Source organism: Oncorhynchus tshawytscha, linkage group LG04 (assembly GCF_018296145.1).
Source record: "Oncorhynchus tshawytscha isolate Ot180627B linkage group LG04, Otsh_v2.0, whole genome shotgun sequence".
Taxonomy (NCBI): domain Eukaryota; kingdom Metazoa; phylum Chordata; class Actinopteri; order Salmoniformes; family Salmonidae; genus Oncorhynchus; species Oncorhynchus tshawytscha.
In genome coordinates, this window is record NC_056432.1 from 24,642,533 (window position 1) to 24,663,569 (window position 21,037).

Sequence of the window (21,037 nt, forward strand, 5' to 3'; positions counted from 1 at the left end):
GAAAGATAGTTCACTGGAAAGATTGTTGTGGGTTTATGTGATGTGCAGAAGGTATCTGAGAAGTCATTATTGGTACGTTTGAGTTGATGAAAATCTAGGGGTCTGTTGTTTTTCTTCTTATTAAAGTTAGTGTTCACTAACGGTTGATTTTGTTCTTGTAAAATACTTTCCTGTTGTATATGTGGTATTGAGGCATTCTCTTTATATTTTTGTATATTTTCTGTCAATCATCTTTTTTTTTGTTTTGGACAAGAGAAAATAATTTAAAAAGACAAATGTATATCTTAATTGAATAAAAAACGAAATTCCAAAACACAAAGTGCACTATGGCCTCTTGTATTCTCAATATTTTATTTTCAGCAGATTAAAAGAGCCTAAAAGCCTGGGACACAAAACTGCATTATTGACACCCTGATTTAAATTCACAGCAGCATTCCCATGGCTTCTCCAAAGTTAAAGATAGGGCCAGGAACAAATAATCCATACAGCCCCTCTGTTATTAAAGACAGGCCATTATTTTAATTTTGTGTTCACCACAAAGGAAAGGAATATCATTTATCCAGCAGCAGCAGCACAGGAAAAAGGAAGTTCCTCAGACATAGAGCGCCAGGGAAAAGGTCACATTAAATGTGGCGCAACTACTTAACTGTTGAAGGTTCTGCCCTGCCTCACACTTTCAGGAGTAAACGAGTGAGAGAAGGAGAGGAAAAACTCAAATGAGAAGCTCATAGGCTTGAAAGTAAGAAGGCAGAACTTATCCCAGAAATGCTTATATCAATTAGTCAACACTTCTACAATTAGCACAACCATGGTCGTTTCCAAAGCGTGAATATTTAGCATCTATAACTCAAGCACTATCCATCCCATAAATCCATCCTATTAATATCCAAGCGATATTAAAATAACAGCAGCTCTGCCTCTCTCGTTTGGCAGAGGGCACGTAGAAGGGTTTGGGTGTATGCCTCAGAGCCCCATGGTCTTCTCAGTAGCACAAATCCATCAGCACCTCCTTCCTCACTCTGAAGCTAATCGCACCAGACAGGATTAAGATGTCACACAGGAGCTGTGACTGGGGCTTGGGCCCAACCAAGACTTTATAACTAAACGCTCCACTCTCATTTGTTCCTCTAAAGCTACAAGGCAGTCAATTGTGAAATTGTAGCTAGTCTCAGCACAACAGAGGAACAAACATAGAACATGAGAATAGTTGGTATGACCCAGAGCGATCTATTTAGAAATAAACTCTGTTATAATCCAAAAGTGCTTCTAAAGAAAAGGAAAAGCCGCACTCTAGTAGCTCCGATGCAATCATTTTTTCACCAATGTTGACAGCAGCAGTCTTCATTTTAGCATAATCCGAAAGTGCTCCATACAAGAATTTACAATACTATTCTTCGCTTCTGCTTGGCTTTGGAACGTTCTCAGCAAATTTACGAAACTTGAAAAAAAAGTTATTTCTTGGTATTTCGTTACTTTAACAGGTTTCCTGAAAGTTCAAACATGGTAACATAAAAAAATGAAAAGAATGGTTATGTTCTAGGAACATTCTCCAACTGGTTTAAGAATAGTTCAGGGAACGTTAAGAAATAACGTTTCAGTACTAAAGCATAGTGTTTCCAACAGGTTTCCTCATGGTTATATTTAATGGCAGATTCTCAAATTGGTCCAAGAACATTAACGTTCTTTTTGTGGCAATTTCAGTACTTCAGCATAATGTTTCCTCATGGTTCTATTTAAAGTCATGTTCTTAAAATGTTCTGAGAACATTAAGACAACTTTCCATAAACACCACAAGAAAACTTTAGTAACGTTCAGAGAACTTTCTAAGAACGTTATTTAAAAACATATACATTCCCTTCTTAGCCTCAACAAAACTCAGTCGTGTTTGCTGTGCCCACTAATTGGCCACACCTGATCTTAATGAGTGCTTGTTTCCTTTGAAATGGAGTCTGTTTGAATCATAGAGAATACTATTGGTCAAAAGGCCATATTAGCATAGGCAGCACCATTGAGGGGTTCTACCATTTTAATGTAGTCAACTGGGTGAGATTTCAACTTCATTGTGTCTGATCCCTCCAGGTGACCCTGTTGGAGTCATGTCCAACTGGGTCATCAGGAGGGATAAGCCAATCGTGAATAAAATGGACTTCAAAATGGAGATTGCCTCAATGGTGCTCCCCATGCAGTCACAGATGCTATAATGGCACAGATACAAAGATGAGTCCTCTATTTATCTCTATGGTTTTAATAGATTAAAATGAACAGCTTGTATTTGTAAAAAAAACAAACATGGCATGCTAGCTCCATCCTAGTGCCGCAGTGGACTAATTCCATGTAAAGAGAACAGAAGATTATAGGTTTGAATGTCACCGATGCTGTGTCACACTAAAAAAATAAATGTGGTTGCATGAATGCTTAAGGAAATTAATTTCTGTATGTCCTATCTGTGCTTGGAGTAAAAAGTTAACCCAAAATAGCAGCGTTATTAAAAGTCTTATTGAATCATCCACTGAAAATGGTTAATAAAACCTCCCAGGAAAACATTCAAGGAACCAGAGTAAAACATTCTTAGAACCTCCCTGCAACATAAAAATAAATGTTCACCTAGCAAGCAAAATGTTTTACCAGTCAGGAAACGCACAACTTCTGGGTATTGTTCACAATGAACCTCTGGGGATTAATAGTTCATTAACTCATAATTGCTGGACCTCAGATCACTGCATTTAACCCCCTCATTAGATTGTCAACGTGACATTTCTTCTCCTCCTGTGTTTTATGGTACTTTCTTTACTGTCAGAGAAGCGGTGTGTAGCAAAGCTATGCAGGCAGCTCATTTTCCCAACCACCACATCCAATAATAAGAGTCTAGCACCCACTTGTGGCGGCTGGTTTCCACTGCACTATATTATGTGGTAGCAATTTAGACTGGGATAGTTAATTTTTCTAAAACTGAATCAGCTTTAAACATACACTACATGACCAAAAGTATGTGCACATCTACTTGTCAAACATCTCATCCCAAAATCATGGGTATTAATATGGAGTCGGTCACACTCTTTGCTGCTATAACAGCCTCCACTCTTCTGGGAAGGCTTTCCACTAGATGTTGGAACATTGATGCGGGGACTTGTTTCCATTCAGCCACAAGAGCATCAGTAAGGTCGGGCATTGATGTTGGGCGATTAGGCCTGGCTCGCAGTCGGCGTTCCAATTCACCCCAAAGGTGTTCAATAGGGTTGAGGTCAATGCTCTGTGCAGGTCAGCCAAGTTCTTCCACAACAATCTCGACAAACCACTTCTGTTTGGACCTCCTCATTGTATGCTGTAGCTTTAAGATTTCCCTTCACTGGAACTAACGGGCCTAACCCAAATCATGAAAAACAGTCCCAGACCAGTATTCCACCTCCACCAAATTTTACAGTTGGCGCTATGCATTCGGGCAGGTAGCATTCTCCTGGCTTCCACAAAACCCAGATTTGTCTGTCGGACTGCCAGATGGTGAAGCGTGATTCATCACTTCAGAGAACGCTTTTCCACTGCTCCAGATTCCAATGGTGGCGAACTTTACACCACTCCAGCCGATGCTCGGCCAAGAAAACCCATTTCATGAAGCTCCCGACGGACGAACAGTTCCGAACAGTGATGACGTTGCTTCCAGAGGCAGTTTGGAACTCGGTAGTGAGTGTTGCAACCGAGGACAGGCGATTTTTATGCGCTTCAGGGCTCCCATTCTGTGAGCTTGTGTGGCCTACCACGTTGAGACTGAGCCATTGTTGCTCCTAGACGTTTCCACTTCACAATAACAGCACTTACAGTTGACCGGGGCAGCTCTAGCAGGGCAGAAATTTGACAAACTGACTTGTTGGAAAGGTGGCATCCTATGACAGTGCCATGTTGAAAGTCACTGAGCTCTTCAGTAAGGCCATTCTACTGCCAATGTTTCTCTATGGAGATTGCATGTCCGTGTGTTCGATTTTATACACTTGTCTGCAATATAGTGTATCTTCGGTTCTCTCAGATCCAAGATAGCTGTTTGCATCATATCTAGTCTTTATTTTCCCCCCTCTCAATTTAAAATAGTCTTAAAATAGGATATTCAGTTGGTGATCATACACATTTGCAACAATGTAATACATGGCAATCAAAGTATACAGAAAGACATGAACAGCATCAGTTTCAATGGCAATAAGATTTTTATTTAAACATTAAGGCAGTGTTTTTTTGTTTTTGTTACACTGCTATCCACAAAGGTTGCTGGTGGGCATGTAGAATTAAACAGTGTGAATAGTTTTTCTGTAAATACCAACCTTGCAGCAAGCCACATATATATTTACATCTCTTCAGTTCTATATACAATCCTGGCTATTATACAGTGGGTTATAATTATTTTTAAAAAACAAATCATTACGCACAATACGGTTGATCAATGTCAATGTCGCCCCCCCCAACCTGTGGACAATACAGGGATCCTATCGGCCCTTCGATTAATTGGTTTTTCGTTCATTTTGAAACCTTCCTTTCATTACAAATGAAATGCTAACTATTAGCATGGAGAGTATCATGACCATAATCAAAGCAAGCGGTGTAAGAACAAACAGAAACGAGTGAGAAGCATAAATCATTCAAATACACATCAGTACATTTAAAAACAACTGGTTATTCTCATTTCCTCTGCTATTTATTTAGCTAACACATCTGGATATGGTTTTGTCTTCTTGTCACGTCAAACTTTACTGTCACTTTGCTCTCTCCCAATGACTTCATGAATAGTCAATTGATATACAAGTAAAGACACAAACTATATTATAATACAAAGCTGGGGTTACCTTGTAGTCGGTTGGGTCCAGTTACAACCTTTTCATTTAGCTGCACCTTGACTGATTAGATGTCAACCATGACCAGTATAATAGGTAGCCAGAGTAGAAACGTTATGTAATCCAGTGAAGAGGAAGGAGTGAAAGCTGTCAAACTGTTCCACGTTCATTACGAACACATCTCCATCATGACTAACTCAACTCCCTCTCAACTAGTGAACAGGATAACACACTGCAGTGCAGTCCCTCTAAACAGGTCACACTGAGAACAGCTGTGCTTCTCTGGCTTCAACAGTCAATACAAGCCATGGACACCATCATTGTAATGGACAAAAACTTAATCACACAAATGTAACACTAACTTTTGGACTGTTTAAACCTCCTTTGAATCAGGACCATGCCAGAATATAATACCTTTCACTAAGGACTGAGGGTATGTTGCCTGTAAAAACAAATTGGGCAATGTTTGTATGATCGCCTTTCAAACAGCACCCTTGTTACATCTTTCTTCTTGGCATTCACCTTTTATATAGCTATTGCTTAGCCTGCAAAGAGCAAGAGGACATTCAACCATGTCGTTGCCCATTGTCATGGTAACCTGATGTGACAGCAGCAAGTTCTACAATCCTCAAACAGAATACACTGCTTTTCATTTCTTAACATTCACAACAGTAAGTTAGCAGCTCCCATTGTAAATCATGTGTAAGTGACAGTGACAGTTAAGCGCTAAGGCTGTGACAGATTTGGACATAACAAAAGACATCAAAAGAAGGACATTTCATCTGCTCTTGGTTTCAACATTTCCCTGCATAAACACGTATAACCCTGGCATGTAGAAAAAAAATATTTAAAAAAATGTGTGCGTCACTTGGTAACTATTACTGTATATGTAAAATGAATGGCACTTAACACTAGGAATCTTAGAACTGTACAAAATTGGGTCTAGATAAAAATGTGCGTCTGGCCTGGTGAGGCAGAGCTCCTCTTCCCCTAGACAGTAAAAGTTCAGAGGTCAGACCGTCACAACAGGCAGCTCCTAGAGACAATAGGCATTCCATCCTAGAGACAGACTTCCAGCTGGCCAGCCGGGGCTCACACTACAGCCACAGCCGGCACCACCATGGTCCAAGGGGCATAGAAACATAGATGGCTTTTATTTGTCACCTCTTTAATGCAAGCACATTCCAACTCTAATGCCGGGTAATTTGCCCTAAAGCAGCTTTAAGGTTGGTCTCTACCCGCACTAAGCGGACTAGGTAATGTTTCACTAGCTGTGATTGTCGCTCGAGTGCGGGAACACTAAATCATGTATGTGGCAAGACCAAATGAAACAGATATTAAAGGAGGTTGACGCTTCTATTAGTAGGATTCTACACTCTTCTTCTTGAGTCTATTCTCACCTGCCCGAAACACACATTCTTAAAAATGCCATTGTGAACAGATTGACAACTAAGTGCTTAACATCCAAAAACAGTCTCAACAAACACATAGACATGATTCATATACAAAGAGTGAGAAAGTGTCACTTGTCTCTTAGTGCCATCACACCCACAGTCCACTCTCTCTATTGGATGCCCGGAGAACATACGCCGCCACCGTCCTCCTATAACATTTCAAATGTATGATGACATCATCAGCAATGGACAGCATGTATACCCTGTTAACCAATGATATAACCCTCCCACGTACCCCCCAAGATAAATCGTTGCAAATAGGAAACAATAACTGACACCATCAAAATTCACCATAAAAAGTACTAGCGGTCTCAGCTCACTTTCAAACACAAGACTGGACTGACTTGATTTAAAAAGGAGAAAACTAAATAACAAACACAGGAAAACAATGTGTTTTTTTCCCTCCTGTCCATCTTCTGATAGTGGTAGAAATGCACCGGCCGAGTGTCCACTAATGTACTGTACTCTACTGCACTATGGATGCCATTTGCCTGGCTACCTGCCTGTCCCACTGCCATCTGCACAGTGACATGGGTCAGTGAAGGAGTCCACTTCCCTAGCAGACCTCTCCATGCAGAGCTCTGTGTGGTTAACTCCATGTCCATGGGGTCATTGGCAGAAAGAATGAGAGATCGAGATGGTCAGTGGAGGCAGCAGGCTTCTCCAAGTTGAAGCTCCAGGTTGAAACGCTGCTCACAGAGCCCAGACAGATTAGAGCAGGATTCCTGTACAACAGAGGACACGTCCATCCTTGTCCAGGGCCAGTGAATCCATCAACAGGTCAGATTAAAACACATGAACATCAGACTATGTGGCCGTATCAAGTCCCTTCCACAATCCGTAGAAGACACTAGAAACGTACACAAAAAAGTGAGTGAATTGATGTGTCCGTATTGATAAGGCCAGCAAGAGGGGGGAGCAAGTAAAAAAACAAGTGATTTGTCCTTAAGAGTAGTCCTGGAGTGAATGTATACACAGAAACACCAACACACACACACACATTCACTGAGCAGCAGTGTCTCAGCACACCACCATCAGCGCTTGAGATGCTCAGTCAGCAGTGTGAGATGGGAGGCTAAGAGGTCACTCCTTTCCTGGGTGGAGAGTGTAGAGTGGGGTGGAGAGTGTAGAGTGGGGTGTAGAGTGTAGAGTGGGATGGAGAGTGTAGAGTGGTGTGTGTGTGTGTGTCTGCAGCAGCAGTGGAGGTGGTTGATAGTTGGTAGGTGCTGTTCTGTTCCATGGCAGGGTCTCTCACTCGCTGTCAGACAAGGTCTCGTACTGAGAACACAACAGGGGCTTAGGTTCCTCCTCCCAGGCCCGCCCCTGCCCCAGACCCTGGACCCCTAGCTGGCCAGAGGAGGGGGAGGGCGCTGCAACTGGCATGCCACCGGGGAAACGCATGGTCAGGGGGTTACATGGGAAGGGAGTGGGGCCTGCAGGAGGAAGAACAGCAACAATACATCATTGAGTGCTGACCATGATGCCATGGGTAGCAGACTGCAGTACACAGGGTTTAAAGGTGCAGCTGAATATGAGCAGTGGGGGATGAGATGGTGTAGATGTGAGAGGTGCAGTATGGGCAGGGAGAGGGGGAGCAGTACCTGTGGAGGAGGGCCGGTCCTCCCAGACACGGTTGATGAGGGGCGTGCGGCGGTTGGTATCCCCCTCAGAGTGGACAGAGGACACAGAGGAGGGTCTCTCCCCCCCTGACAGGCCCGGCCCGGGGGATTTGGCCTTCCGCCCGTTAGAGCGCCCGCTACCCTTTGGCTTCCCCCCCCCACCTGCAGGCAGAAGAAGGGAACAAAACACAGCCCTGTGGTTAATTGACCAATTCTATCCACATTTATCTACATAGCAGGTTCCATACATCTGAAGTTACAACTGTGAAAAACTTGTCTAACAAATATTAATTAAGTAGCCTAAATACAATATTTAATTTGTTACACATACATTACGGCTTCATAATTGGAAATACTGCCTGCTATGAACACCAGTACATACAACACACAGAGAAAATACCCCTAGTCTGTAACTGAGTGGAGGCTTATGACAGAGGGAGATTTGAGGGGTAATATCACACCTTGTAGTGAGTAAGAGTCCTCGGCCCGTCCGTCAGCGAGAGGATTAGCGGCAGGCACACTGGCAGCCATGGAGTTAATAGCATTGGAGGAGGGAGGGCGCTCCTCGGCCTGGTCATCATACTTGCCCATCAGGGCCTTTCTGATAATGGCTTCCAGCCCTATGGTGTTACCGGACGCCTCAGGAGCCGGGTGGCTGCGGATACTTACAGGTCCTGGGAGGCAAGAGGGGACAGGTGGAGGTTAGAGAGGGTGTGAGGGACATAACCAAGGCATTGAGTAGTGGGAGAGAGAGAGAGAGATACAAATAAATAGAGCAAGAAAGAGTCAAATAGAATTTAAATGGAAAAGAGCCAATATGAGAATGAAGAGTAAGGGAAAGAAAAGGAAGGGGAGAGAGAAAGAGTGCAGTGGAACAGCAGAGAAGAAGAGTAAACCAGGCAGCACATCCTCAGAGAGAAAGAGTGCAGTGGAACAGCAGAGAAGAAGAGCAAACCAGGCAGCACATCCTCAGAGAGAAAGAGTGCAGTGGAACAGCAGAGAAGAAGAGTAAACCAGGCAGCACATCCTCAGAGAGAAAGAGTGCAGTGGAACAGCAGAGAAGAAGAGTAAACCAGGCAGCACATCCTCAGAGAGAAAGAGTGCAGTGGAACAGCAGAGAAGAAGAGTAAACCAGGCAGCACATCCTCAGAGAGAAAGAGTGCAGTGGAACAGCAGAGAAGAAGAGTAAACCAGGCAGCACATCCTCAGAGAGAAAGAGTGCAGTGGAACAGCAGAGAAGAAGAGTAAACCAGGCAGCACATCCTCAGAGAGAAAGAGTGCAGTGGAACAGCAGAGAAGAAGAGTAAACCAGGCAGCACATCCTCAGAGAGAAAGAGTGCAGTGGAACAGCAGAGAAGAAGAGTAAACCAGGCAGCACATCCTCAGAGAGAAAGAGTGCAGTGGAACAGCAGAGAAGAAGAGTAAACCAGGCAGCACATCCTCAGAGAGAAAGAATGCAGTGGAACAGCAGAGAAGAAGAGTAAACCAGGCAGCACATCCTCAGAGAGAAAGAGTGCAGTGGAACAGCAGAGAAGAAGAGTAAACCAGGTAGCACATCCTCAGAGAGAAAGAGTGCAGTGGAACAGCAGAGAAGAAGAGTAAACCAGGCAGCACATCCTCAGAGAGAAAGAGTGCAGTGGAACAGCAGAGAAGAAGAGCAAACCAGGCAGCACATCCTCAGAGAGAAAGAGTGCAGTGGAACAGCAGAGAAGAAGAGCAAACCAGGCAGCACATCCTCAGAGAGAAAGAGTGCAGTGGAACAGCAGAGAAGAAGAGTAAACCAGGCAGCACATCCTCAGAGAGAAAGAGTGCAGTGGAACAGCAGAGAAGAAGAGTAAACCAGGCAGCACATCCTCAGAGAGAAAGAGTGCAGTGGAACAGCAGAGAAGAAGAGTAAACCAGGCAGCACATCCTCAGAGAGAAAGAGTGCAGTGGAACAGCAGAGAAGAAGAGTAAACCAGGCAGCACATCCTCAGAGAGAAAGAGTGCAGTGGAACAGCAGAGAAGAAGAGTAAACCAGGCAGCACATCCTCAGAGAGAAAGAGTGCAGTGGAACAGCAGAGAAGAAGAGTAAACCAGGCAGCACATCCTCAGAGAGAAAGAGTGCAGTGGAACAGCAGAGAAGAAGAGTAAACCAGGCAGCACATCCTCAGAGAGAAAGAGTGCAGTGGAACAGCAGAGAAGAAGAGTAAACCAGGCAGCACATCCTCAGAGAGAAAGAGTGCAGTGGAACAGCAGAGAAGAAGAGTAAACCAGGCAGCACATCCTCAGAGAGAAAGAGTGCAGTGGAACAGCAGAGAAGAAGAGTAAACCAGGCAGCACATCCTCAGAGAGAAAGAGTGCAGTGGAACAGCAGAGAAGAAGAGTAAACCAGGCAGCACATCCTCAGAGAGAAAGAGTGCAGTGGAACAGCAGAGAAGAAGAGTAAACCAGGCAGCACATCCTCAGAGAGAAAGAGTGCAGTGGAACAGCAGAGAAGAAGAGTAAACCAGGCAGCACATCCTCAGAGAGAAAGAGAGACACAGATTTTGTCAGTGGGCATTATGTAGGTTTGGGGTCTCCAGAGGAGAGAGAGAGAGAGGGTGGGGTGTACTTTAGATTACACCCAGGATGTAGCTACTGCACTCCAGTCTCCTGTGAGTAGCCTAGCTGATGCACACGCCCTAAAGCTTCAGCCCAAAGCCTAGCTGTGTCTGCTAGGGGTTCATAAGGGGCACATGGCCATAACTATACAAACGGGAGGAGAGCCTCTCTACTGTAACATGCTGATCTATACCACTACATAGTCACCAGAGTTGGGGAGTGACTATTACATGTAACGAAAAAAAAAAAATATATAATCTCTTACAAGCCAAAATATTGTAATCAGATTACAGATAGCTTCGAAAAACTAGATGATTACTTCTAGGATTATTTTTAAATTCAGAAAGGATGTTCACGGGAAAAAACATCCACCTTTGTTCTCTCAATGACTTTCAATCCAGCATTGAAAAAAGGTGCAAGTTTGTTCCACCGGAGCGAGTCTGACCACAAGTCAGAGACTGATGACACACCAAATGTGTTTGATGGGTCACAGGAAGAAAACAGGATTAGGCTTTTCTAGGCTACAGTCCAAGCTATGTCTTCTAAAACTATTTGGCTAATCTATACTTCCATAATTCCAAGTCCTATTCTTGAAGATCAAGGGGTTCAATTAATTGGAATGACTGGCAATCTTACAGACTTTGGGATTAAATGTAAAGATATAACCTAATCATTATATTATCTGTAGTAGAAAGCGATGGGTTAGAAGAAGCCTACATAACCAACCCATAAAGTAAAATGCAACATCCATTTATGGCCAGCTTTGATTTATCCTGCAAACAGATGTCGTTCAATTGGTAATATTATTTTAGCTTATTTTAATGTCTTAAGGGGAAAGTAATTTAAAAGTAACCCAATTACATTACTGAGTTTGGGTTATCCAAAAGTTACGTTACTGATAAACATTTTGGACAGGTAACTAGTAACAGATTACATTTAGAAAATAACCTACCCAACCCTGAACACATAACAGCAAAACTAGCTAGCACAGTCCATGGTACATAATCACAGAAAAACTAGGACTACTCCAAGCAGCATTGTGGTTGAGAGTAACACTAATCCACCTCTCACCACAAATATCCCATGGTAATCAATCTCTATTTTACCTGCCGTGGTAGAGGCAGGCATGTTGAAAATCTCTGTTCCTGGCTGGCCAGTATCTGTAAATAGAAACATCATACTTTTTAAAGCATATTCTCTTTGTCAATGAATATAGTATCTACAGTACTACAGTATCTGTGAGGGTGGGACTCACTGAAATCAGTTTCACTGCCGACCACGGTCATCTTCTTGATCATCTCCTGTTTCTTGGACTTGACAATGGCCGAGGTGCTCTCAGTGAGCTTGCTAAAGAAGGCTGGGGGCTGGGTGTTGGGAGGGGAGCGAGAGCCCATGCTGTGGAGAGAAGTCCACGTCTGGTTAGCATCAGGAGAACTACTGTACTACACACAATAGAACATCCAGCCCAACATTTTTACCAAGAGTTGTCAAGAAAATGTGTTAACAATAAGGAGTACATAACTGACATTGTGGGTTAGAGTGATTGAATGACTACTAGCTGTGTGAAGAAGGGAAGGAGGTAGGATGAGGCCTTACCCCTGCTCTCCCTGCTCGTTGGGGTAGGAGGCCCCTTGTGTATCTGGTTCAGACATAGCTCCTGCAGGGGACACTGGCTCAATGCCGTCTGCAGACATACTGACAGGTGATGCCTTGGGCTGAGGAGACCTAGGACACACACACACACAAATAAGCCACTGTGGTTTGAGTATAGTAGTTAATATTCAACTTCTACATTTCCACATGCTGGTAGATATATTGTACATAACATGCTGACCACACCGCACGGTTTACGCCTGTGAGCGTTGCAAAATAAATGTACACATACATGTTACTCAACCAAAGTGCTCGCGCTCATCAACGAGCCTCTGCCTAGCCAGGCACTAACATAGAACCTCTCCCATCTCCTCGTTGGTTTCTAGGAGCATATACCCACGTGGGTGACGGAAAGCTGAACTGAAGTCCACACTCCAGTCCAGTTGGTGGTAATGCACCTTAAAGCTGGTTGCCAACAGCCATATAAAGTCCAATGAAGAAGAAGCCTGAAGGAGGAGAGATCACTAGAAACTAACTCACGTAACCCTTTTATCTGTGGATTAATTGTCTGAGTAGAGGACCTTGTGCATTTCAGGTAAAATAACAACCCAATGCTTATATCCCAGGACATATTAGATAGCAACAGCAAGCTAACTAGCTAAATTGCCATGAATGCTTAATGCTTTTAGACCTGTCCCCAAATTAATATAGTTGGTTCAGAGTTAGTTTTGTTAATTCAACCTGCGTGTCTTGGTAGTGTCTGGATGGACAAAATCAATATGCGCGCGTGAGTCAGCATGTAAGTAGACATATTGTACATAAAGTAACCTAACGTAGCAGGCGTTAAATATACACCTGACCGGACACCCCACACTTTGCTCCTGATGAGAAAAAGGTGGGATGTTCTCTTCTGCACTGTTCAACCAATCTAATACATGTGGAGGAGGAGTTAAGATGGAGTTTCGCCTTGTTAACATCCATAAACAGAAGTCACAGCACAGGCTCTCTCCCATTTCCTCTGAAAACCGGATGCATCCGATTGTGTCGACCCCGCTAAGGGTGAACATGAAGTAACACACAGTCTTGGGCCATACCCATCTCGGGTACGTTCCCTTCCTGTCCTCTCTGGAGTGTAGCGAGGTCCCTGGCTAGACTCCTGGGAGGCAGGCAGGGCATGGGGAGCGCTGAGGGGCCGGGTTAGGTCCAGGACTGGGTTGCTGTGGTAGGACTGCTGCTGGGCCTGTTGGCTCTGCCGGGTATAGTCCTTGGTGATCACCTCCTGTTACCCACACACAACATCAGAGACAAGGGTCAGACACACGACAGGCAGCAAGGAGGAAACCTACCTACTTCTAGTGACTTCTATACTCCCACATCCCCAACCTGTTCAGCAAGATCTTTACCTTCCACTTGTCAGCCCCCAAGAAAAGCTCCCCATTTAATTTCTACAGAAGACTTTGATCTGAGAAGAACTGTATTAAAATCATCCTTATCATGGTAAATGCAACACTGATATAATACAGTAAAATATAATAATTCTTTAAGATCAATATGAACACCATGTCATTAACTAGGGGGCTTACACTGATGTGCTGCGCCAGGGTGACCACCCTCTGGCTGCCTTTCATCAGGGGGGATTGCTGGCCCGGGGACAGCCTCTCCTCGGAGGGAGGCCGGTATGGACCGTGCTGCTCCATGGGCATCATCTTTTGTTGAGCTGAGGGTCCAGGACACAGCCCAACACACACACAAGCACCCACACAGATTGCACACAGGGGTGGAGCCATACAAAGCGCGAGCGAGTGCACACACACACACAAATTAAGCAGCACCACCAGGTACACAGACACACACAGAGGGGACAAAGAAGGCAGAAATTCAGTTGCTTGGGCCAGTTTGAATAAAGGCAGCTTACAGGCAGAGCTTGTTATAAAATGAACAAAAACACATGCATCGTTAAAAAAATTATTGTTTTCAAAACAAGTCCATTATGTGCACAGCTGACGTTGTGCTCTGTAAACATTGCGTGACATCTGCTGTGTATAAGAACGCAACGGCACTTTCCCTTCTGCAGAAATCCTGTCTCTACTATGTGTTGTCAGCCAGTGTGTTGGATTTGACAATCTACTTTAGATCACGATTGACTTATTTCCATATTGCACTCTACTCAAAGGAGAGACGCACAAATCTCAAACCCCGGAAAAATCGGACTAAGAAGCTAGGCGGTGACATAAAATGGTCCATAAATTGATGAGCTTAGAAGAAATGGCGCCAAATTTAAGGACCACCGAACACTGCTGCTTTTCATTCTATATTTATGATATAGGCCTAGATTTCAGCAGATCAAATGAGTTTCCTGCTTTAAAAAGTGTGCTAGCAACAAGTGTGTATGCTGTAGTATAGTACCAGTTAAAATGGACCAGGACGTTCTCAGACAGCCCTAGAGTGTCGTTAAGGTTCATTGAGGAACTATTTTGAGGTCATTCTCCCAGGGGGCTTTAGGGAGTGCCCTAAGCCAATTTGACTAATCTCTGGCTTTCATTACAGAAACTGTACGCAATGCGCATACAGTGTGTGTTGTGCACTGGAAATGTTCTTCACCAGAGCATTCATCTTTGGAGCAGCTGATGTAAGTCAGTCCACCCCTGGAGGGCAGCATAGTTCCCTGGAGTCCCACTGTGTTGAAGACACTCATCTGTTCTATTGCTAGAGCTTTGGAACAACATGACACTGTCTTCGGCTGGCAGTTGCTACCGTCGCTCAGAAAATAGTGTCCCCGGTCCATTTGAAATCCAGCTTTATAGTGCACTACTGTCTTCTCTCTGTAGCATTGTGAATGTATGGTCTAGCTTTTTCCTAATGGACAATACTGAACATGCAACAGTATATAAATATATCAGAGTCTGTTATACCACACTACTTCTCTGAACTTTGCATGCACACACTTGCCCTATATGCATGTCAGAAATATTGATGTGGCACATAGCTTAACAAGTGGAAAAACAAGATCAACATTTTTTTGTGATGGGAAAAATCTGAGGTTTTGTTGAGAGGTGTTGTGGAAAGAAATCTGCATAATTTACAGTGAGGCATAATAAGGGCATGCAGATACTTTGTGGCCTGAAGCTGCAGCATCCCCCTCCACCCTGGATCTTTTTTTGTGGTCTCACCACCACCCCTCAAGCCCTCTCCCTGCCCCCCACCTCGACCCCCCTCCAGTGGAAGAGCAATACTATCTGGAGCCCCAGTGAGGGTCTGTCTGGTGGCTGGTGGGGCTTTAGGCTGGTGATGCACTCTGGCAGGCTCGCCTGGACATTTCCTACTACATGACTCACACTGGTTTATATTGAGAGAAGCTGACTGTCACACACCATAAAAGAAAGCTTAGGTCATTTAGGTAATCTAGCTAGCAATATTCTGTGTTACTTCTGGCACATTTTAGGTTTTGTGAGGTGAGTCTGTAAGGAAGGTGTCATTACTAACTATTAATCAAATATGAACAGAATTACTACAATCCTAATAAGGATACCAACATTACATCTCATAGATTAGTTTCTAATCTGGAACTCTTGAACACTACAGGTGAACTAAATCTGCAATATGGGGGATGCCACATAGAAGACCGTCATGTCCTGAAATGAAAATAAGAAGCAGCAAAGGATGTTATGCTTAAATTTTCAATGAGTGATACATTAAAGGCACCTAGGATCTTTCTCTTCAAGGAAATACCAATTGAGTTCTGTATATTTGTCATAATAATGGTCAATACATAGTAATTTAATAAAAACGAGCTGGATAATTTGATTTATCCAGCTCGTCAGCCGCTTTCATCTCCTTAATACTCTGTCCATATCTAGTCAGCTCCAGTTTCTGCTTTTTCTTCTGAATGTCAAACGTGTAAATAATAATATTAGATGTTCAAGTTTGGATCCAGAGGTCACCTTTGGTGGTCTTCAAGTACCCACATTTAAAAAACAAATGACATAGTTCTAAGTTACATGGAAAAAAAGATAAAATAGTATAGTGTTGAAAAAAGAATATGAAAACATAACATGTAAAAATGAATTGGACTGATTTGATAATGCCAACCACCACAGCGTGCAAAATGCCACAGACGAACGGGGGGAGGGTCTGGGTGATGAGGGGACCCTGGGATCCAGAGCGTCTTACCATCACTGGCGCTGTTGGCCACGAGCGAGCCCGTCTCTGGCATCCCCGTTTCACAAGAAATTTGACGCATGATAATCGCGTTTATGAAGTTGGCCGCAGTCATGGTGGTCTTACCGAGTGATCGGAGCTCTTGTTCCTGAACGGACATCGGTTTGTTTTGAGTCTTTTCCCTACTAGGCGTGCCACTTTCTCCGCGGCCAACATGGCTATCCGACTGGGGGGGCAGCAGGTGAGGTGGGGGCCGGCCTGAGTGGTAAGAGGCTGCAGAGCCCTGAGGGTAGGGCACGGGGTAACCCCCTTGGTTAGGGTTGGCCAGCTTGGGGTCAGATTTGCTGGAGGATATAGAGGGCCCATGTTGGTCCTGGGTGTGTTTAGGAAGGCCTCCCCTGCTCTTGCCACCATCCCGGCCCATTTCCTTGGGGTCCATGCTTGGTGGGTAGCCCTCAGTAGGCATCCCGGTCCTCTGGAGGTGGCTGTAGCCTGGGTAGCGATTGGAGCCTGGCATGGACCTGGAAGAGGTAAACCAATCACAAAAACAGTCAGTGAACATGCCAACCACAGATGAACCCCCACTACAGTCTGCACATCATATTTAGAAGAAACACAGAAGGAGGACATGATATTCAGTGAACCAAGGCACATACTGTAGGAGACACTTAGCCATTTATCCGACATGTTACCAGCCGTGTACAGCTTACCTTAGCACAGAAGGGTTGTTGTGGTCACTGACAGGCAGACTTTTGCCCCCAGTGTTGTGCAGGACGCTGGGCCTCTGCTGGACATTGTCCTGGGTACGAGGGGACACCGGGGAGTGCTGGTGGCTGTAGCCGGAGTGGGGCCTGACACTGCTGCTACCACCGGAGCTGTGCTCTGTGCCTGAGTGAGGGAACAGAGGGAAAACGGTACTCGCATTACACACTGCACAGAGTAACATCTTTCATCTCATAGAACAGCAGAATACACATCACATACAGACCATGTGCTGTAAATGCGCTACTATAATGGTAATAACATAACAGCGTAATAATGTAATAGCAGAGTGTGTCTAGATCTTTACACACCTGGTCTCCAGATGGGGGCATGTTCCACGTTGCCATGAGAGATCCCTTTCTCTCTGTCCCGGTCCCGCTCTCTGTCTCGCTGTCTCTCACGATCCCTCTCTCTCTCCTGCTCCCTGTCTCTCTCGCGGTCTCTCTCTCTCTCGCGGTCCCTCTCTCTCTCGCGGTCCCTCTCTCTCTCGCGGTCCCTCTCTCTCTCGCGGTCCCTCTCTCTCTCGCGGTCCCTCTCTCTCTCGCGGTCCCTCTCTCTCTCGCGGTCAGTAGATGGTGTGCCGTGCTGCTTGCTCATGTGTTGGGGCCCAACTACAGCAAAGGAGAGACACAAACAAAACACACACAGATGAGTCAGTCACACAGCAACCCTTTCAAACACAGACAACTCCTCTGTTCCCAGGCCGATGGCTGGTGTGTAGAGTACAGTACAGTCCAGTCCAGTACCTGGTGAGATGGGGGAGGTGTTGTAAGGCCGGGTGGGGAAGCCTCCCTGGCCCCCGGGGATGTAAGTGATGCGGTCCATGGGGGAGCCGGAAGACCCTGCAGAGGGAGGGACTAGGACAGGTAAGTGTGGCACCTGAGACAGATCGATGATCCCTGGGGAAGAGAAGGCAAGAAGAACATTAGTCAAAACTACATTGGTCCAACTTAGTCTCCGTTCTGTGTGCGTGTGTTTGTACTGTGACAAGAGTGAGGCTCACCGCGTGGGGCAGCAGAGTAGGGCATTTGTAGGGGCTGATCCCGTGGCGAGAGCCCTCTCAGCAGGTCTGAGCGCTGGGCAGCCATAGCGGCGGCTGCAGGCCACTGGTGCATCTGCTGGGAGGTGATGTAGTCGTTGAGCAGCGTCTGGCGGTTCTCCAGGGCTGCCGTGTCGGGGAAGCCCCGGATCAGGTAGGGGTAAGGGTGAGGGTAGCCAGGGTTAGGGGCCAGGTGGCGAGGCAGGTAGTAGGCTAATAAATGGGGAGGAAGACAAAGAGATGCCATCATATCAAGTCCCATAATCCCTCCCCCAAACCACATCCTTTCAACAGACAGAAAGAAGAGTTATTTAAGGAGCTCCTCTGTAGTGTACTGTACAGTGGACACAAGAATGGACCAGCCGTGTACTATGTACCTGGGTCGATGGGGATGCCCTGACGCAGGGAGGCAGGATCGAAGGATAGGGGGATCTGTCCTCGGTACACGTCGGCCCCCAGACCCTGCAGCAGACGCTCGTACGACGCCAGGGACGCCTGTTGTTGTTGGGCCTGCTGCTCGGCAACGCCCGGCAGGGGTGACTTGCCAGAGCTCATCTCCCGAGGAGTGGGTGTGGCCTTGCGCTCCTGAGGCTGGTTCTTATTGGAGCCTGGACCACACAGAGAGGAGATGGGAGAGAGCAGGATGCTTTAGAAAACACACACACTGTGGCCTTCATATTAGGTATGTTAACACTAGGGGAGAGCAACTCAGCCCAGGGCAAAAAACTATCAATGCATCTCAATCAGACAAGCTAGGAACAGACAGGAAGGAACGTTTAAACTTTTTAACGTTGGAATCCTTAATGTAAAGAAAAATCCCAAACTGAAAATCTTAGTTTCCCCCCCACAAAACTAAAATCTCAGTGCAGTTATCACAAAACATAACATTTGCGTTATAGCTTAACTCGTCAATAGGCTATAAAGTCCTGGGGAAAGTTGTGTAATTTAAATAAATCCTGAGGAAGAGGTTCCATTGCGAGATACAGCTTTTGATAGCGGATAGGTAGGCCTAGTGCACGGTTGTGACTGCCTGTCTGGTGACCAAACTACTTATATTGTGCCCCGCCCCTCTCTCCACCCCTCGCTAGCTCGCTGTGAAAGATGCGAGTGTTTGTGTTCTCGTAAGTACGGAAACGAATCAGTCTCCTCCGTTCCAAAAATACTCAATCATAGGAGTTTATCTTTACACTCAGAAATGGGACTCGACCCAGGGAGTCGAGAAATCAATTATTTTGGAGTCAACATCTCCATCATTGCTAACAGTTGGAAAAATGTCAGAGAAAATCAAGTGACAGCAGCAAAGTCCTGTATGGCAATACTTTGACAAGTTAAATGAGAAGGAAATGCAACACTTAACCATTGGAAAGGGAGACAACACTGTTGCTGGCAGCTGCATTGTGAATTCACAACAGAAAACCGATAATAAAATGGCTGTTTAAACTTTAAGAAAATATTTCCATTTGTCACATCCCTAGGACAGTGTACAATCAGGACTGAGTGTGTGACATACCTTCATGCTGCCGCTGGCCTGACAGGGGAGATCCTCGGTGAGAAGGTCCAGGGTAGGGAGCCCTTATGCCACCCTTGTGTTCCTCGTAGCCCACAGGGCTGTGGTGAGCCTTGCCACCCTGCTCACCCCCCATTGCCAGGGGCGAGGATCGAGCCATGGAGCTGGCCGTGTTGACCACAGCGCTGGGACGGCTCTTAGGACCCTCCTCGTAGCGGCCCCGCTGCTCAGGTCCCCGCATCTCCAGGTGGGAGGGCATGCTGTAGTGGGAGCGTGGGGAGCTGGCGATTATGGAACGAACATCGTGCCCCTTCCTTGAGCTACCCTGCTCCTGCTTCATAGGAGTGCCCTGAAAAAAAGACAATGAAAAATACTGAATATTTCTACCAACAATAGTGACTTTTGTTGCTTTTTAATTTTCCTGAGGCCGTGTGCACTGACGTGCAGAGCATCTACAGTGTGACATTCCACTCACCTGTATTATGATGCCCTCTTTGCCAGCCTTGGGCATCATGCCTTCGGGCATCAGTCGGAGCTCCTCTCTGGGGATGAGGTGGATGGATCGGCCCCCCTCCTTCACTGTGGGCACAATGGCCTCTCGACCCTTCATGGGTTCAGCCATTTGGCCAGTCCCTTGGGACGGGGAGCCCTCTCTCTTCATCTGCTTGGCCTCCCGCCTCATGTAGCCATCCTGGATGTCCAGGTGACGGGGGATACCTGGGGGGAGGAGAGGAGGAACACAAACACACAGGAGTTACAAACTTCACGAGCCATTGTGCAACTCGGTGAGGTGACCATACCCTGATGGAATAAAAGAGTGGGTCTATTTGCTTTACCCTGTGAAATGGAACCACGGATGTGGTGGGTTGGGTGTGGGTTGTCTCTCTCGTGAGATATGGCTCTGCCTATCAGACCTGAAGTAGGGGTCGAAGTGAAGAAAGAATAGCATTGGTTACCTCATTGTAGTCTACATAAAGTACATGCTAGAGCTGTTAGAAGGTAGCTGACGTACCCTCACAGTTAGCTGCAGACAGTGTCTCCCTCATGGGCAACCCCCTGACATCATAGGGGCGCTTCAGCCCCAAGATCTCCCCAGGCTGGCCCCGGCCGTCATCTTTAGGGGTCTGAGAGGGTGGGCCTGAGGAGAACACACCACAAACAACTGTCAACAGAGGAACAGGGATAATCCACCTAGAAATACCAAGCATCAGAGGGCATTGAGGGGTGGTTTAAACTCTTCAGAAAGTAGTCATACCCTTCAACTAATCCCACATTTTGTTGTGTTACAGCCTGAATTCAAAATGGATTCAATAGATTTTTTTCTCACCCATCTACACACAACACCCCATAATGAAAACGTATTGAAAAACACAGAAATATCTCAATTACATAAGTATTCACACCACTGAGTCAATACTTTGTAGAAGCACCTTTGGTGGCGATTACAGCTTTGAGTCGTCTTGGGTATGTCTGTATCAGCTTTGCACATCTGGATTTGGGGATTCTCT

General features: G+C 45.6%; 1 protein-coding gene across 10 annotated transcripts in view; it reads right to left on the reverse strand.

The window, feature by feature from the left end:
- Positions 1–4,174: 4,174 nt before the first annotated feature.
- LOC112248363 (nuclear receptor corepressor 2) overlaps positions 4,175–21,037 on the reverse strand; it is a 195,439-nt gene continuing 178,576 nt past the window's right edge. For 9 of the 10 annotated variants that reach the window (XM_042320513.1, XM_042320512.1, XM_042320510.1 and 6 more), the window contains 18 exons: positions 20,542–20,667; positions 20,366–20,443; positions 20,005–20,246; positions 19,533–19,878; positions 18,400–18,630; positions 17,987–18,235; positions 17,730–17,882; positions 17,295–17,594; positions 16,932–17,109; positions 16,234–16,742; positions 13,647–13,780; positions 13,158–13,342; positions 12,067–12,195; positions 11,726–11,865; positions 11,577–11,630; positions 8,349–8,561; positions 7,870–8,049; positions 4,175–7,701 (listed from right to left, as the gene is read on the reverse strand). In XM_042320513.1, the coding sequence (XP_042176447.1) occupies positions 7,520–7,701; positions 7,870–8,049; positions 8,349–8,561; positions 11,577–11,630; positions 11,726–11,865; positions 12,067–12,195; positions 13,158–13,342; positions 13,647–13,780; positions 16,234–16,742; positions 16,932–17,109; positions 17,295–17,594; positions 17,730–17,882; positions 17,987–18,235; positions 18,400–18,630; positions 19,533–19,878; positions 20,005–20,246; positions 20,366–20,443; positions 20,542–20,667 (3,629 nt within the window). In that variant the 3' untranslated portion in view covers positions 4,175–7,519. The remainder of the gene's footprint in view (positions 7,702–7,869; positions 8,050–8,348; positions 8,562–11,576; positions 11,631–11,725; positions 11,866–12,066; positions 12,196–13,157; positions 13,343–13,646; positions 13,781–16,233; positions 16,743–16,931; positions 17,110–17,294; positions 17,595–17,729; positions 17,883–17,986; positions 18,236–18,399; positions 18,631–19,532; positions 19,879–20,004; positions 20,247–20,365; positions 20,444–20,541; positions 20,668–21,037) is intronic. The other variant, XM_042320516.1, reaches the window with a different exon arrangement.